The sequence below is a fragment of the Homalodisca vitripennis genome, chromosome 3 (assembly GCF_021130785.1).
Source record: "Homalodisca vitripennis isolate AUS2020 chromosome 3, UT_GWSS_2.1, whole genome shotgun sequence".
NCBI classification, from domain to species: domain Eukaryota; kingdom Metazoa; phylum Arthropoda; class Insecta; order Hemiptera; family Cicadellidae; genus Homalodisca; species Homalodisca vitripennis.
The window spans coordinates 114496947-114516932 of NC_060209.1; the positions used below are offsets into that span (position 1 = coordinate 114496947).

Consider the following 19986-nt stretch of genomic DNA (forward strand, 5'->3'; position numbering starts at 1 on the left):
ATCACCGGAGCGGCGGCCTTGGCTGCGTTACGCAACTGTAAACGTTGGTGTTATATGCGGGATTACACAGGTAATGAGGCTTTTGTGCTCAACATTGTAGAGGTCACCTCTGCCCACCACATCATGAGAGGACACTGAGAAATACTCGTTATAGACAGCATGCAAGTCACGTAATGATTTACTCAGTAACGTTATGCAACTGTAAACTTTGGTATTATATGCGGGATTACACAGGTAATGAGGCTTTTGTGCTCAACATTGTAGAGGTCACCTTTGCCTACCACATCATGAGAGGACACTGTGAAATACTCGTTATAGACAGCATGCAAGTCACGTAATGATTTACTCAGTAACGTTACGCAACTGTAAACTTTGGTGTTATATGCGGGATTACACAGGTAATGAGGCTTTTGTGCTCAACATTGTAGAGGTCACCTCTGCCTACCACATCATGAGAGGACACTGAGAAATACTCGTTATAGACAGCATGCAATTCACGTAATGATTTACTCAGTAACGTTACGCAACTGTAAACTTTGGTATTATATGCGGGATTGCACAGGTAATAAGGCTTTTGTGTTCAACATTGTAGAGGTCACCTCTGCCCACCACATCATGAGAGGACACTGAGAAATACTCGTTATAGACAGCATGCAATTCACGTAATGATTTACTCAGTAACGTTATGCAACTGTAAACTTTGGTATTATATGCGGGATTGCACAGGTAATAAGGCTTTTGTGTTCAACATTGTAGAGGTCACCTCTGCCCACCACATCATGAGAGGACACTGAGAAATACTCGTTATAGACAGCATGCAATTCACGTAATGATTTACTCAGTAACGTTATGCAACTGTAAACTTTGGTATTATATGCGGGATTGCACAGGTAATAAGGCTTTTGTGTTCAGCATTGTAGAGGTCACTTCTGCCCACCACATCATGAGAGGACACTGTGAAATACTCGTTATAGACAGCATGAAAAGTCACGTAATGATTTACTCAGTAGCGTTACGCAACTGTAGACTTTAGTATTATATGCGGGATTGCACAGGTAATAAGGCTTTTGTGTTCAACATTGTAGAGGTCACTTCTGCCCACCACATCATGAGAGGACACTGTGAAATACTCGTTATAGACAGCATGAAAGTCACGTAATGATTTACTCAGTAGCGTTACGCAACTGTAAACTTTGGTATTATATGCGGGATTGCACAGGTAATAAGGCTTTTGTGTTCAACATTGTAGAGGTCACCTCTGCCCACCACATCATGAGAGGACACTGTGAAATACTCGTTATAGACAGCATGCAAGTCACGTAATGATTTACTCAGTAAAGTTACGCAACTGTAGACTTTGGTATTATATGCGGGATTGCACAGGTAATAAGGCTTTTGTGTTCAACGTTGTAGAGGTCACCTCTGCCCACCACATCATGAGAGGACACTGTGAAATACTCGTTATAGACAGCATGCAAGTCACGTAATGATTTACTCAGTAAAGTTACGCAACTGTAAACGTTGTGATGTATGCAATGATTTTTAAATGAAAGTACCCAATATCCAGGCGCAATGTAAGAGTTTTACCCCAACTTAACCTTATAAGCACCGTGCAATGGTATATCGTTGTTCCTATTTCTTACGGAAAGTGTATAAATAAATAGTTGCGCTTTTATTTTTCTCATGGATTTTATTTTTATATTTTTTCGAACATATTACAACAATTTAAATTTCCTATCAGATGAAACAAATTACTTTCATCAGTGTTGTGTAATTAACGTGAGCATCTTCAGCGGCCGCGGCTATCGCACAGTGAGAAAATGGATATTTAGGGGATCAAAATATAATAGTGCTCAGACGTACTTACTTGAATGAAAAATATTGATTTATACATATACATATACATAGCACAATACTTCTGAACATAAATTAACTTTTATAGACAGTTATACTACAGTTTTAATATAACCTACACAAAATTACATTTGACTGAGAGAGAATCATCTTGTAGTATTGAATATAGCATAGGATACAAAGTAACTAGATAATCGATAGCTTCTAGTTACACAACACACGACTAAATTATATATGTATACTTTACATAAAGTTATATTTTCTACCCTTGTAGTGAAACTGACTTCAGGTTGAATTGTAACCTTATACAAGAAATTCTTGTGATGATAACAAGCTGTTTTTTTCTTGTCGATTTATTGCTTTAAATAAATGCATATTTGGGACTAAAAATTTGCTATGTGAAAAATATTATGTGTTATAACTGGAGATTGGTCGAAAATAATTCGTCTACAATTCTAATTTGTAGTAACTAAGTTGATAACAAACGAAAGATTACGCTTTTAAACTGCACGTTATGGTCTTATAGTTTTAGAACCTCAAGCAATATCTGTTTTCTCCCCAAGAGATTTGAAGTACTTCGTAAAATGTTCTTAGATGAGCAATTGAAACAGTGATTTTTATTTATATTGCACTGGATAACTGTATCTTACAATGTACTAACCAAGTTTCAAACATTTAAACCTATTTTGGAGTAACTAACAGTTAATTATAAATGTTACCTTGCTGTATACTGTTACTTTCGTTATAATATTAAAGTGACCAGAAGTCATCAAGTTATTAGTTTTGTGTGTTTTAAGCAAAGAATAATATTTTAGAGAACTTATTGAAACAAATGCCAAGCAAGCAGTTCTTTTGGGTAACTTGTAAATTTGTTAACAAAATGTATACACTAAACTGGAATTATTATAACCTTGAACTCATAATGTTTATGAATTTAAAAATAAAGCCTTTGTACCAAATCATAAACTTGTAAATACCAAAGTGAAATGGATAGAAAATACACGACAGGAATTAGATTTCGAAGTACTATACCGTAAAGTTATAAATATTTTGATCCTAATAAGTAAATAATATTTTGATCCTAATAAGAAAATAAATTACAAATTAACGACTTTAGTCAGAGTATTATTAACAAATTGCTATTAACAAATCTTTTGACTGGTTGTTTAACGAGGATGTTCATGCTCATAACACGAGAAATAAAAATAATTTATCCTTTGTACACTGCAGGCTAAGTAAAACCTTGAAAAGTCATACTGTTTTGTCAAAGAAAGTTTATAATAAGTTAAGTCATCTCATTAAAATGTACAATACTCAAATCTTTAAAAATAAGTTAGTAGTGTGGTTGTTGAATAACCCATTTTATTCTTTGAACTAATTCTTTACATGTCAAAGTATATATTTTTTTAATTTTGTACAGTAGGGTATTTTTAACCTATACAATAAATTTTAATGTCAAATATTTTTAACTAGGCCTATTTGTTTATTTAAAATTTTTATTTGTTATCTTGTTATCTATATAAAAACTTTTATAAAACTTGTTAATTTCTCTAAATTTTTTACTGAAACTTGTTATTTTTTATTGTTATTTAATTTTAATATGTTGTGTGTTACATATATTGTTTTTAACGTAAGCCTAAAAAAATGTTAAATTTTTTTGTTAGTCTATTTTATAATTATTGCTAAAATGTTTGAATTTTCAATAATTAGTTTGTAACCCAAACTAGGACTTATGCCAAGTTTGACTGCTACCAGTTTGTGATTGACAAAACCTGTTGGTAGATAATTTTGACGTTGTCAATGCATGTAACTGCCTTACGACAATAAAGAGAGATTTGATTTGATTTGATTTGAGTAATCTTGTTGTTATAAAAACATGTCTATAACTAGTTTACATATTTATAATATGTTTTATCAATGTATGTAAGTTTTCGACCGCATGCGGGCGAATGAGGTTAGTTTTTAACTACTTGTAAATTAATATTACAATATATTTTAGTGTAATTTTGTATAACATTTTGTTGTGTTAGATCACTAAACATTATCATGTTTACATTCTGTTAAATGTTTTATCTTTCGGTGATATTGTGATTTGAATTACTTACTAAATTGTCAGGATAAAAAATCTATTCTGCGAACTGTATACATTTAAACACTACACACATTTAAGGCAGAAACACAGTGGCCTGTAGCCTGTTTAGACAGTGAGCTATTGTACAACCAAAGGAGGCATGACAAGGTCAACGACAATTATTACTTTATTAGAGGATCGTATTTTAGTTTCAATTCTTATTTTCCTCTCACATCAATTAATTTTTTTTATTTTGAGTTCATAAATGGCTGAATTTCCCCTCTGTGCGCCGGTCAGCCCATATGGCGCACATTTTCTAATAGCAGGCAGCAAGAAGGAATGAGGGGACATATGCAAGTTACAAAAATAAAATGTTGTGTAAAATTAGTCCAAATTTTAGTAGATATGGAAAATTCTACAGTTGGCTCAACAAAATTTTTTAAATTGTCTTTTATGCACACATACATCGGTTATTTTAAGTATACACTGTTTTGCATTTCTAGCAGAATAATAGTAAATAGAACATACCAAATACCTTACCTACCCTTACACCTTTTGCTTCCTACTTTGTAATTTACACCTATTTGCTACAAAGCAACCAGCACACTGTAATCACAGGGTAATCAATCAACATTTGGAGCTGTTTTAGATGATGACTGTTTTTGTTGTCGTTATTAATACACTACTTGACGGAAAGACCTATTGATAATAACATGTACTTCAACAAAGTGTACAAGATTTAGATGTTTTATATGAACAAGATTAGTGTTAATTTCAAATGTGCATTTCATTATGTATATTCTATAATACTGTAATACTCTTTTTTGATTAGTAACATAAGACATTGTTTTATTATTGATATAACATTATTAGGTATTAAATAAATAAAAACAAAACTAATCTAACTATCATGTAATTTCACTTTGGTATGATTTCCTTTTCTAGTGTAAATTCGTTTGTGTAAGAGAATTATATTTTTCACAACTCATGTAAACATGATTATATCAACTTGAAATCTTTAGTATTCATTGATAACAATGTGTATTACCAAATCTAAAATATATTCCAATTAATGCACAGGCTTAGGGATGTTTGATATAGGATATTTGTTCACAGATGACACAAAATGTATATATATATATACATAACGTAGTATATATTTTCACAAAATTATCTCCTTTGTATATGTTATAAAGAAAATTATTGTAAAATTTCATATATAAATAAGTTATTTAGTTATAAATAAAAGTACAAGTAGTGCAACGCTAAAATATTTGTCATTTCTAGTTTAGCAATTTCGAAATAAAACAAGTCACAACCCCCTCACACTTCTCAGCCAAACATGAATCGCTTTGTACGAAAATCTGTTAGCAGACGTTGAAAGTTTCTTTTCATACTCCACATAAGATTCATCACTGGGCTATAACAATTATTTAAAAGAAAACGCAATTAGCTGCTGGCCGCGAAACTGTGAATTTAAAACTATTCTATAAATAGAGACTCGTCTCGAATGTTAATCTTATTTCTTATAAGAATATCTACATTAAAATAAATGAAATAAACTGTAAGGTATCTTACACCAATAACATTTAAATGTATAATACTAATTAATTACATTATAGTAGAATTAACAAATAACTGTATATTTAACAATTTGTTAGCATTGAGACACTAAAAGTTATGTTTCTGACACAAGTTTTGATTTGATATATCTTGAATAACACAAATTTATCCCCATGTTTTTTATGGATATTTCAGTCATGAAAAATCTAATATTACTGTTTATTTGAATAGTTTGATATCAATATACTATATATATTTACTAAACTTTTATTTAAAGTTAACAAGATAGTGCCACAAAAGCGAGGACTCCATTTGCAAGTAGATGTGTAGGTGTACATACTAACGAAAAGACTGTTTTAAGACTAACTTTTGGTACTGTTTTATTAATTGATACAACGATGTGTTAGGAGGAGAGATCAGTGAATGAATTGTAAAATTTATTTTTAAGGGTAGAGCAAACTGTGTCCTGTAGTCGAAGATTAATTCAAGAAGCTGAAAAGGCAATTGAAGATATTGAAATAAAGGCTGCACAAGCAAGACAACATGTAAAACGAAGACTAACAGAACGTAAGGTGGATTTTAGATACCCCAGACTATGGCTACGGTGCTCAATAAAGGACTGTAAGTTTTAATGCTATTTTCTATCAAAAGCGTTCCTGAAAGTTTAATTTTATAAACGTTATGTATAATTGATCTCCTAATTATCCAAACTTATCATTGTTGTGTTTCATAATAAAAGTATTAATTTGTCACGAAGCTCCAATATTTAAAATATTAAGTGTATAATTACAGATTTGTTAAATATTTAAAAAGGTAAGCGGAATCGAGGTTGAGCGTCCGCAGCTTACATAAGAAGTTGTAACTACAAAAAAATGTTAACAAATAGAAGAATTCTAATCCCCTAAGACTAATAAAGGTCACTAATCATACAAGACCTCATTTTACTCACCCTGTATTAGTCTTCACTTACATTTGCCTTGTATAAATAATTGATACTATTAGCCTCTTATGTGGATTTCAAATAAATTCTCCATTAACCATTATTTTAAAAACTAGTACCCATTGATTACTTTGGTGAGTACGAACAGGGTAAACAATTTCATAAGGACAAAGAAAAACTCAAAAGCATATCTTTGAATGGTACAGCAAACCAATTATTTTCATTATAATTATTGTGTTCTCCAGATTCTACATTTCAATAACATAATTTTATTATGTACTCTGCGATAATTTTAAGTTCAATGAATAAGCGAAATAGGTTGTCGCCAGTCGGTTGTGTGGGTCTACTACCAAATAAAGGGTTGCATTACGAAAAAGGCTGTCGCTAGTCGGCTACATGAATCTACTACCGCATTAAGGGTTGCATTACGAAATAGCATGTCGCTAGTCGGCTACGTGGGTCTACTACCACATAAAGGGTTGCATTACGAAATAGGATGTCACTAGTCAGCTACATGAATCTACTACCGCATTAAGGGTTGCATTACGAAATAGCATGTCGCTAGTCGGCTACGTGGGTATACTACCACATAAAGGGTTGCATTACGAAATAGGCTGTCGCTAGTCGGCTACGTGGGTCTACTACACTACCACATAAAGGGTTGCATTACGAAATAGGCTGTCGCTAGTCGGCTACGTGGGTCTACTACCACATAAAGGGTTGCATTACGAAATAGGCTGTCGCTAGTCGGCTACGTGGGTCTACTACACTACCACATAAAGGGTTGCATTACGAAATAGGCTGTCGCTAGTCGGCTACGTGGGTATACTGACGCATAAAGGATCGCATTACGAAATAAGCTGCCGCTAGTCGGCTACGTGGGTCTACTACCACATAAAGGGCCGCATTACTAAAACTAGGTGAATAGCTTTAAATAATGTGTCGGGAGCTTCGCAACAGAGGCAAAATAAGCCGCTCATTGGGGAATGGCCAAGAATGTAGGGCGACACTAGATCTCCCGCCAAGAAACTACGGGTTAGCAATCCGCATACGTAACGTTCAGACTTTCGTCCTATTAGTGCAAAGTGATTAAGGCAAGGTCATGTGATAATGTTGCATGTTTTCACTCAAATCCTCTTCGGGAAAATGTAATATCAATCATTGACTAGCAGACCAAATTAGAATTATTAATCTTCAGTACTGGCAAACATCGGCGTTTGGCGGTTTTCCAAGAGTTGTACCATTATCACCACAAGACGGTATGATGCCAGTTCGCTAAAGTTTAAAGTAACCTAGAAACTAGCGGACTTGACCTTGAGGTCATCAGGGTAACGTCAGTGACTGCGTGGGAACTGCACGCGGCAGATTTCCAAATGTGCTCGATGAGTTCCAAACTCCAACAGTGTTTCGATTAAACGACCTTTGTTACTATAAGATCACACGATATGTACAATTTCATGTTGAAACGACTAAATAACTTTACTTCATGAACGACTAATATGTGGAAAATATTCGATTCATTTTCTGCTATGACACAGAACATGAATATATATATATATATATATATATATATATATATATAATTTTAATAAACATTGAATCACAAAAAGTACTTGCTCCGCCGGGACTCGAACCCGATCTCTCACTTGCCGGTTGAACATGCTACCATTACACCACAGAGACCTTAATCACTAAGTTGATAACAAATGGGGTTATGTTATAAAGCTAATATTTTACAAATAAAAATATATTTTTTAAATGAAAAACACGGTGCAGCTTTTTAAAAAGGGGAAGAGGTGGCTTGGATACTTGCATTCTTATTTATTAGAGTTTTTGGACTATTACCGTACTATACTATACCGTATAACATAAGGTAATAATTTTTCTCAAATGCAAAAATACATTTTTTTACTAATGTATCGTTTCAAACATACACAATCATGTGTGAATCGTCCACATTCTCATAATGGTGTTTACTTGCTAGCCATTAATCAGTCACACAAAATTAGCAACAAAGTCATAAAATTAACGCATAATTATTAATGTATGAAACTTGAAAGTAAAAATTACAGCCATTCACGAAAATCACATTTTTTCTAAATGTGATGAATGAAATATGTTATATTCAAGTGTAACATCCATGTAACGCATAGAACTGGACATACACGTGCAGGTGAAGTCCTGGTTATACGTACAAAGGAATTACTGTTATTTAACGGAAAAGGATAAGATTCTGTACAGTATATGCGTACTCACGTACAAATGAAATAAACATAAACCGTGTTGTAGTAACGCACACAGTGGCGTAGTCAGGATTTTTTACAGGGAGTTTATATGTGTACAACGAAACAACCCCAGCAAGAACCTATGATTGTGTTTTTAAATCAATAGTCAATTAGATAATTGGAAACTGATCCAATACGGCTACAGCTTGGATTATTTTTATCTTCTATTATACTTTTGGATCCACAATGAAACATCATTGGGAGGGATATAAATCCCCAATCCCCATTACCGCCTTTGCTAATACCACTGACTGCACGACCAGGACCACCAGTATCTACTTTTCAACATTTTCTAAAACCTTACTTCGTTAACTGCACACTTGAAATGTCGTCAGAATGTTGGAAATCATCAAGTAAACAAGATAATAAAAGGATTAGACAGCAAATACTGTAATGTAGAACTGCAGCGCAACACAACACGTTACAACACGACACGACTCAACTTATTGACACAGGTAGGCTTGTTGGCGCCCGCACGTCACTCTGTGTCAACACTGCACATTGACTTCAAACAGTGTCGTAACTAAGGAGGGGATCGGGGGGATTGAACCCCCTCCCCCAGAGTAACAAAAATTAACAAAATATACGTACGACAGCGATCCAATTTGGTATGCAGCAGTTACGTGTTTCACTTTGGTTTCACCTATCTACGTTCTTCAAATATAAACTTATTCCATACTCTTCGGTGTGGTGTGCTCTTTAACCAGATTTAACCACTTCCCCCCAAGCTAAGTCGTAGTTACGACACTGACTTCAAAGACTTAAATCGTCTGCCTATAATAGCGGTTGTGTGCAGTACAGATGAGTCCAAATACCCCTTTTTTCCAAATGAACACTGGTATCACGGCCATCACTGTTACTGATGTGGCCGATTGCTTTCATGTAATTCAATAATCCGTGTAAACTCTACATTCCGCACGTTTCCTGTTAGGGCCGGTCCCTTCTAAGAAGCAAAGACATAGGTCGTATTTTGCCAGTGCCCATGGAATATTGGTTTGTGTCGGTACAATGCAAGATCAACACTACTGATAAAATACTGCAATCACAGACAAGATTCCAACCTGCGTTATCTCTAACTTAAAGCTAAAGTCCGATGACTTCCAACACGCAGCTACTGCCTATACAAATTAACATGTCAAACTTCAATATAATCGTACACGCAGTGACATAATCATCATACAGTATTACCATATAACATATTACCAAGGACATCAGAAATGAGTTAAGCTTCAACTACTGTGGTGTGTGTATGTATGTATGTATGTGTGTGTGTGTGTGTATATATATATATATATATATATATATATATATATATATATAGATGCTATAAATATAGCTCCATCAAATAAAGTACTATGCTCGCTCGACATACAACGCGAACGTTTCAGTTTACGACCACTACCATTATATCACCACCACGACCGCACGCTACCTCCCCTCCCTTGCGTGTCAGTCAGGTACTGTACAAGTGATTGCGATCATCATATCCTTTGTGCTATTTCGTGTATTACTTGAAAAATAAACATTGATGACATCTAGCAACATAGAATGTAAATATCCGCTGACAGCAGACAAATGTCTTGCCACTTTAAATCAGATTATTGTAGTATGTTGTACTGATAACCTATGTAGATTATCAGTATATATGAATCTAATTTGGTGAAATTTTAGGCCCTAACGAGTATAACGAAATCAGATCTTCACCGCTTTACTCGCCGTCATAGTCTTCAGTTTTTGCTTCCAGGGGGGAAAGCTCCTTTTCGGCACTGTATCGTACCATTTAATTTGTATTAATATTTCCTAATATATACAATATGTGAATGAAATCCAAATAATATTATAAATATAAAAGTGCCTTCGTTTGTTTGTTTTGTTTTCACGCGTAAACTACACAACCGATTGTACTAAACATTACATAGAAATTCTTACGGTTCCTGAAATTAATTAATATCGGCCTATTATTATGTACAAAAAAAGGCTCCACTGGTCCTTAAAATCCCATCTTGGTATCTAAAGTCGTGTAATATTAATTGAATGATTCTGTCAAATATAGCCTACTCAACTGTTCTGTGTAAACAATTTTTATTGATTTCAATTTGTTTACATTTATAGTGAGTACATTCTCTACAGAGTAACTATTATTTTCTCACGCCGTTTTAGATTTCAGCGATTAGCGTAAGACCTACGAAATTGCGTCCGAAGCCGCGGATAATTGCTAGTGTTTTATACAATTAATAGATTTTGTGTGGTGACGTTTATAAGGGTCTTCAAACGAAGAAAATATTTGAAAAACATTACATTCTGATATTAATATCTCTAAATACGGTAATTAATAATTGGCAACAGTTATCGTTTAACGACATAAAATGGCTGATACACTTCTTATAATAGCTAATCTATAGATACCTATAAATAGCCTATAAATATTACTTTTATTTGTAACAAATAACTAAATTTACTGAATGCAACTTATAATGAATAAAACAGCATAAAAATGCCAAAGACCGACAAATATTTTATAAAACTTAAAGAAACAGTCCCATGAGAATTAACTCAAGAACAACATTTACACACTCACTCAAAATTATCATTCATGATGACTCACATTAAACACTAACTAAATGTTGAAGCGAATCTATGAGGACCAGATGATATTAGTAACTTACTCCAGGCATTGATAACGCCGCTGATAGTATCCCCTGGAGACTCCATGACTTGAACTCCGTGCACATGTCAAGGTCACTAGGACTGCTGGGCTGTATCAACAAGCCTCACACAACACGATGTAGACCTGCTGCACTTCCAGTCCACGCTATCACACAGGCAGTGACTGAGCGCTCTTATCATGCTTTATCACTGATACCCGGTCCAATAACTTGTTCCTTGTCAATCATCAGGCTGCCATGACAAGATTAAATATTTCTGCATTCAATGTCTCTACACAAAACGCTTTGATAAATGATTCAATTATATAAAAATTAATTCCGGCAAGGATTGTCATACTACAAATATCCACGAGCAAAGCCTATATGGTTCATAAAACATGTATTTATGTATCAATATCATATAGACAATAATTCAATATGATTGGAATATTCAATTTAGCTATTCAAATACCATCTTAAAGGTATGCAATCACATTATTGAGTTTCACTAAAGGACAGCTCGCAATTAAAATTTATAGTTGTCGTTTAATAACAAAGTTAGTTTATAAATCAGCATGTTATATGCGCCTTTATGCCTACGCCAATCAGAACCATGCCTTTACTTCAGGTTGTTGTATCGCGCAATGTGTGGGGTAAATGTTAGTAGAGAAATCTGTGTAAGGGCTTGATAGCTTTGAATTCACAGATAGACGTTTTTAATATAATTAAACTACTACCTTTATTTTTTTCATACTGAGATAAACTGTATTACTTTCCGAAACGGCAAAAATAGGAAGCTCACAATAAGTAATCATAGGACCCAAAAAATTATGTTTTCCTTTACGTCAAATTTAGTGTTCATTACCTATGTTATGCATGATCTAAGACTATAACGTTAATATCCACGATGCATGACACATATATGTTTCAATAAACTTAGAGATGTACTTTACAGTCAATGTTTGTGACTTAATACATTTTTAGTTTTGTCTAAATAGTGAGTTTAGGCTATATAAAAATGAGACAGTAAAATAGTGTAAAACATTGACTTGAATGTTGGGTCTGTTAAAAAGAACGTAAATCAGAGAACGCTTAAGCGTGTTTAGTGAGTGAACAAAGGGCTGTCTTGCCTCAAGCAGACAAGTTAACTCGGTAACTGATGAAATATTTTGCTGTGCGCCATGTAGAGCGCATGACAGTTGAAGTGACCCTGACATTGAGACTGCAACCCCCCACACCTCCACCCCACACCTTTACACAACTACAGCTCATAACACTTCACGAGCTTCCCGATCTTTAACTTCCATTGTTTATCACTTGTTTCTATTTGCCCCATGTGTTCTCACATATAAATGTGTCGGCAGTTAGATGGATTTAGGGTTTTTATTAAGTCCCAGGGATCTCGATTTGTATTTTTCTCTCTATGTGTGCAACATAATTTAATCAATGACAACAAAAATGATATTTTGTAAAATTGACACTTCTATTCACCTGTTTTAACATTTTTTAATCTGTCTAATTTGACTTATCTATTTATTTATTATTTTATAAAACATTAGTTTATGGTGTCTATCTTGTAATATTGTCAGGCTTTACTGAAAGACAAATTTGAATAATAGTCTATATGTGAATAATTTAGAATAATAATCTAAGATATAAGTTGAAACATAAATTAAATTAAATATATTTTCGTCATAATATTATGCTGATAGTATATATTATTCTTGTTTTATATTCTGCAAGTAAATAAATTAAGTCTAATAATATGAATAACAAAATAAATTCCTCTTACTTTTATAATTGAAATTGAACTATAATGATTGTTACGCCACCACATACATATCCCCTCATGTAGACTATTGGAGTCCATGAAATAAAATGTCATTCAGCCATTATAGTACCTATGTCTGTTAAAGAAGATGTAAAGTGTTATTTTGTTGTTTAAAGCACACATTACTTCCAAATCATGGCAGTAGGATACATATAAGATACACACAGATGTATACAGTAGACTACATGATAAATTATCTTAACTTCAAATACGTAGCCTACTTCGGGTGGGGTATGGGGTAGTTCAAGCCATGCTCTTTCAGTATGTAAAAGTTTAGGATAAAAAAGGCGAACGAAACTAAAATTTAAGATTCGTATATACAATTCATTATAACATAATTTTAATGTGGTAAATAACTATTTATTCGCCGTCACCAAACCCTATTTTTTTGTATTATCTATATTTAATTTTTATTTTGTTTCTAGGGGGGACTACAGTCTCTACTATCCTCAGCTAGATATGTCCATGCCTGCAATAACAATTAGGTACTGTACAACTGGAAAATAAATTAGATTTCACGAATATTTTCGTGAATTTTCTTTTTAAAAAGTAATAAATTTGTTTATTTTAAGAAATGTAATGTAAATTTAAAATGATCAATTAATCTTAAATGTATGGTATAGCACGTCTAAAATATTTTATGAAGCATGAAGGGCTAAATAGGTTTCAAATAGGTACTCGTAATGACGCACTAAAGTCAAGCAAATAAATAAATGTTAGTGGGTTCTTACAACCTGTGGAGAAAGCATTTTTGCAATACAAGAATTTTTTTTGTATTAATATATTAATTAATAATAGGAAATATAGTATTGACAACACTAAAATCTAATAATTGATTGGTTTTAATAACACTATGTATGGAGCGTATGAAAATCTTCCATGATCGGAAACAAGCCGGGCTGCGTTATGGTGTACTAACTACAGTACAACAATGTAACACTAGTACTTTAATTAGTTTTCAAGCTCTAATATTCTCATCGGGTACTGAAAGTGGATACTAACTTAAATTTGAAAGAGAAATCAACTCCAAAACTGGGGCCTAGCTCACCAAAACAAGTAAACAAAAACCTAACCTAACAAAGGCTTGCACAACTTAGCAGATAACCTTTCACACAACCTAAAAACATAGGCTTATAACATACTTCCTACACAATTATTTTTGTTTAATTGTAATAACTGTTTAACAAAGTTAAACACGAAATAAAGCAAAGTAAAATAATGTCGCGGCACTGTCCACGAGCCGCGAGAGGTTCACCGCGCCGCACTGCACAACAACCGATGCCCGTGACACACTGAGTACTGACGGACCGACGCCGCCGACCCGACACCGATCAATACACGAGCGAGCGCGACGGTGCGGTGCAGTGCAGTGCGCAGACCGCGCCGCGTTATCTGCCGCTATACCGGACCGGCGAGATAACCGTCACGTGTCGCCGGACAAAGACTCCCCCTCGAGCTAGAAGGGTGACTGCTCTTTGTGGTCGTCAGGCATAAATAATTAAGCCTTCAAGGGGTTTGCCCTCAATAGAACGTACCGGCTCCCCAAACAGATAGCCTATCAACTAATATTAGGTAATAATGTATGGTAAACATTTAGTAAAGTTTCTAATTTATGTTATAACTGCCATGAAACCAACAAGTTCAGTTTGTCTACAAGTGGGTTTGCAATAAAATTATTAGGGTACGGGTTCCTTACTCCCGATCATCTGTATTTTATTGGTGAACAAGTAATTAAGTAAACGCTCTATATTTGATACAGTAGCAATTAATTGTGATAAAAAGTTGTATATATTTGTGACATCTCAATTATTTCTAGAATTTTTCGCTATTGTAATCTAATTTGTATGATGTGCAAGTGTAACAAAAAGCTGACGTTATAGTTTGTATATGTGAATCCACCTCAGTTATAATAATTGTGTTTTAATGGCAACCAAGGATATTACCAATACGTGTATAAAATACGTTAAGACCATTTCTGTGCAGGTAATCCTCTATTGTTGACACCGAAATATCTCAACCGTTCAAAGAGGTGCGAGAGGAGAACCTTTCGCGACAAGCGATACAAAAAGTTTCCTCCGTCCTTAGATAACTGCATAAATTGCATAAATCCATAAATTTCTATTTATTTTCTTATTTTCAGTTACTTACATGATTATTTATAGTAAAACAATCAAATTTATCTCTATAGATCTATAATAATATACAAATACAATAAATACTATTTGTACAAATTTAATATTGTACTTGTTATTTTCTGCGATGAAATATATTGTATGTTTATTTGTGTACTATTTAGTCTCTTTATTATGCACAAAAGGCTATAAATCACGCTACAGTAGACACCTTTGCGATTATACATAGTGGTTTCGTACTTATTCCACGTGCTTTAGAGAATTACAAAAACAAATTTCAGTAATCTACGAAAAGGCTTTTGAAATAGACAACTGTTAATTTTATACAATCGTTGTTGAATGTTATGAGATAATATTTTACACCATATTTTAGAGGTCTACAATAATAACAACACTACTACACACACTTGGGTCGATTTCTGGTCTAGTGCTTGCTTGGCTGTTTAGTTCTGTGTTTCTCTGGCAGGTAGCGGGGTGATCTTTATTGGGGTAGGGAATATAGAAGCATAGAGTAATAATACTTTACTCTATGGCTTAGGTAGTAAACAACAAACTTCCTTCAAAAACATGCATTATCCAACTACTCATATAAGTGTCCAAGGATAAGATCCAGTTATTGTCATTAGACCTAAGTTTAATTACAATACAAAAAACTACGGTCCTTGAAAAAACGTTTCCAATTTTCCAGACATGAATTCGGTAATCGACTGGACAGTGATGACATTCCAGTCACCTTAGTCACAGTCTTGGCAGAAGAAGCTTAAAGTAACCTATGATGTAATACGTTACTCTATGATGAAGGGTGGGGGGAAAACAAGGACGTAGCCAGCGAGGGGATCTAGGGGTCTGGACCCCCCCCCCAATTTTTCCTGGCTACGTTCTTAGGGGGATTAGGCAAATCGGTGGCAGGTCTACCCCCTATCGTTTAGAAATCTGTTACAGGCATCTTTCTCATCATACGAGACTTCAATGACTTAAACACTACGCGAATACAAAAATCCTTATTTGGGCAAAATAAAATTGGGATAGTATTACAAAATAAAGCTGTTATTATTGCAATGAGTTGACGAAGGAACAGATTATGTACACTATAAAAAATATCACAAAATACATTTATAACTATTTATTTTTTATAAAAAGGAGTACGAATCGGCAACAACGCCTGGTGCAGACCGGCGCGGCGTGGCGCGGCATGCGAGAATGCGATTACTCAACAGACAAAACAGCGCAGCGCGGAGTGTGAGTCTCGGCCAGCCAGGTCCTGTCAAGGCCACTCCTGCTCTCCCTGGACCATTGTTGTAGTACTCAACAGCTGATCACACTCGCATTCAGTGTTGCCAACTTAGCTGGTACACGGTAACCAAGAAACGATCTACACCTAAGAGTCGTTTTTAGTATTATGTATACATTATTCATAACAATATTCACACAGTTAAACTATAGAAAAGCGAACCTCTTAGCGGAATATGCTTTTCGCAAAAACAGCCAGAAAAGCAAAATCCAAAGCGGAAACCAACAATAGAACATAACCTATTTTGTGATGCTGAACTCGGCAACAACTGTATAGTTAAAAAACCTTTTTTGACAAAAGCTAACTAATTAAAAAGCTCTGAATAAAAGATATGCTTCTTGATGAAACATATAAATGCTGTTAGTAAAACACAACTGAGAAAATGTAGCACTCAGAATATAATTAGTTCAATAATTATGAAATGTGGCCAGTACTCATGTACATAACAAGAGTATGCTGCTGGATTAGTAAGTATTATTTTACACTGACATAGACAAGACGTAATTTACAATTTGGATAGACACAATCAAGTGGTTCCGATCGTTCTCATTAGTAGTAACGAGAGTCATATTGGTTACGACCGATCATGCAGAATAATGTTCTCTCAGTCAAATCATGTTATTGTGGTACTTGTGAACAAGTAAAATATTTATTTAGCCGTTTAAAATAATCGCTTTCAACTTTTCACTCATTAGCAGTTATTTTGTACATGTAATTTTAAACTGCTTCTCTTTAAAAATATTACATAATATAATTAAAAATCAACATTGATTGACAAGCTTTTCTTTGGTCTGTTTTATCAACAATATAAAGATAATAATATCAGCACAATAGCAACTATTGTAGTGGTTACAGCGATATATACATTCTATTTTTGTAGGCCTAATATTTATCATACGTAATACATGCTTGTCTTGTGCGAGGACTGTTTATATACCTATCACTGTTTATTTATTTAAACAATACAACCAAATTGAAATTCATAGCGAATTATACAAAAATACCATTTTCTTTGCAGTAAAAAATACACATCATATCCCCCCCTGTCGTATATAAATTACTTTTCAAGCACAGCCACAAAGTAGCTGGTAGCCACGTCTGGTAGGTTTCTTAATCTTGATCTTGTTAAAAGGCTTTGAAATCTAGGTATAAAGAATTATTTAAACAAATGTTGTTGTTTTTTTCAAATTTACTATACATTCTAATTGTAAAAATAATACAGTGACAGAACACCAAATTTTTGTTTTTATCGTAAAAACAGTAAAATAACTAATACGTCAATTGTAGGCACTTTATACTACTAATACTTCTTCATATTCATTAACCCTTATCAGTCCACTACTAGGTAATGAAGTGAGGGTACCACATTTGTGAGTAAATGATGTGTCGATCTAACACCACCAGGCTGTTAGTAAAATATGTTAGGGCAACGTTTTCAACTTCAATTAGTTCAACTAAACCGAAATGAGACCGAATTACTAAACGAGACCGAGTGAATTCACCGAAATTCGAGAACGTTAGCAATAGTAAAGAATAATTCGGAAAACGCGGAGGTACAAACTACGAGATACTGTATCGTAACAGAACTAGATATTGCAGATAGTAAAAATTAATGTAGCGATTATATGGAGGAATCATTTCCTCCATCTTACTTTCAACCATCGGATAACCGACGCATTCCCTTCTGAAGCCAACCTCCAGTTGCAGTTAGCATTGATGAGTGATGGAAGTTCTCTTGCTGAGACGTCTGCCACTGACCTCGAGAATCTCGGGCAGATTACTCCCGATGAAATTCTGATGACACCTTTTTGGAGGTTCCAGTTTCGGGTTTGTTAAAGAGTTGTGGACTCCCAGTGACCATTATTGACATCAGATGCATTGCTGACATATTTCCTCGAAATAAGGCTACCTGGTGACTCCTACAAGAGATTATGACTGACCGGCAGCGAAACGGTCCTAATAGTCAATAGCCATAACTGACTCCATGAATATGTCAGATCATCACGCAGTCCAGGTATTCAAGTGTGTCCAGGCAATCATACAGCTGTTACAGTGTTCGTAGCTTGTGAGTTTGATGTAGCAAGCATAAGAAAGTATGTGCCTATGTTAAACTGTTCACAATGTTCTCCATTATTATATAGGTGATATTGTTAGGGAACAATTTTTAACATCCAGCTTTGGCAACAAATAAATGCCTAAAATGGTGCGATAATAGTAATTTCTCCTTATAGTAATAACTGACTGCGGGAATGATCCACCGTTTATGACGGATGCTGAAAGCGGCTGCCTTAGTTTTCCAGGCACGTTGAAGCGAGACGGGGGCGATTGTAAACAGGAATATTCATTTAAACGATTATTGGAGATTCTCTTGGAAAGCGACTCTCTATAGTTAACAATCTGATGCAAGGAGATTGGAGACGTGTTTTCTTTCTATTACCAGTGTGGGCGGACTTCCATTTCTTTGTTTTTTAAGTGTATGCTTTTTAGTTATTTAAAAGGTGAAGTACAAAAGCTTGTGACAAAATTTGTCTGCATAACCCATACAAATATCGAGAGAATTAGAGAGTTTGGATGCGCATCAGTTGTTTTTTAAATGAGACACCTTCCATAACTCTACAACTATTAATAAGGGTGTAAAACTGCATGGGGTTTAAAATTGCTCTTATGGGGGAAATCTCAAGGTCGTTTTACTACAGCTGGCTCTTGACTAAAAAAAACTAAAACAATCATCTAATATATAAACATAAAATATTATTTTACATACTATTGCATGATTAATATAAATATTTTGTGTAGGCTGTAAGTAAAAAAATAATTTATTACTCGTTGTTACTGCATTGAGTTCTTTTCACTAATGTTTTATTTTTTCCAGATCATTCCACATCAATTCTATAGCGTACAAAAGCATAATTGATATTATTAATTTGTTCATTTTGAAAAGTCACGTTGTTTCGGAACTAGTGCGAGGATCAGAAAATACAAATAAATTAGCGTTATGGCTTCTAAAACGATTAATAAAATGAGCCTTAACACTCCAGTGCATACCTGTCAATCAAATCACACAAATATAGATACCACAAACGCTAAACAGTTTACAAACTAGAGAGGTGAGTCAAGTTACACAGGCAAAACAGGCAGGAGAGGCGAGGCAACCTCACAACAATTGCATTGTGATTAGCAACACACTGAAGGCTTACAACAATGTGACTGTGATGTCATACACTAACAGGTGATTTGCAAGTCATTAATACTACGTGAACAGCTTGACATTTGTTTTTATACTGTGGGTTTTTAAATTACGAGAGGCTATTCTACTTAGGCACATTGGCGTGAGTTATAATAGGTACAGCAGAATCAAAACTATACGAACTTCT

The 19986-nt window shown here is 34.2% G+C and overlaps 1 protein-coding gene across 8 annotated transcripts in view; it reads right to left on the bottom strand.

Moving 5' to 3' along the window:
- LOC124357342 (echinoderm microtubule-associated protein-like 2) overlaps positions 1 to 19986 on the bottom strand; it is a 144158-nt gene that overhangs the window by 58760 nt on the left and 65412 nt on the right. The window contains exons 1-2 of one of the 8 annotated variants that reach the window (XM_046809041.1): positions 14332 to 14486; positions 11380 to 11650 (exon numbers count right to left, since the gene is read on the bottom strand). The exons of 6 other annotated variants lie outside the window; for them this stretch is intronic. In XM_046809041.1, coding sequence (XP_046664997.1) covers positions 11380 to 11425 — 46 coding nt within the window. In that variant the 5' untranslated portion in view covers positions 11426 to 11650; positions 14332 to 14486. Of the gene's footprint in view, positions 1 to 11379; positions 11651 to 14331; positions 14487 to 19986 lie in introns of those variants that run through there. One more of the 8 variants, XM_046809042.1, reaches the window with a different exon arrangement.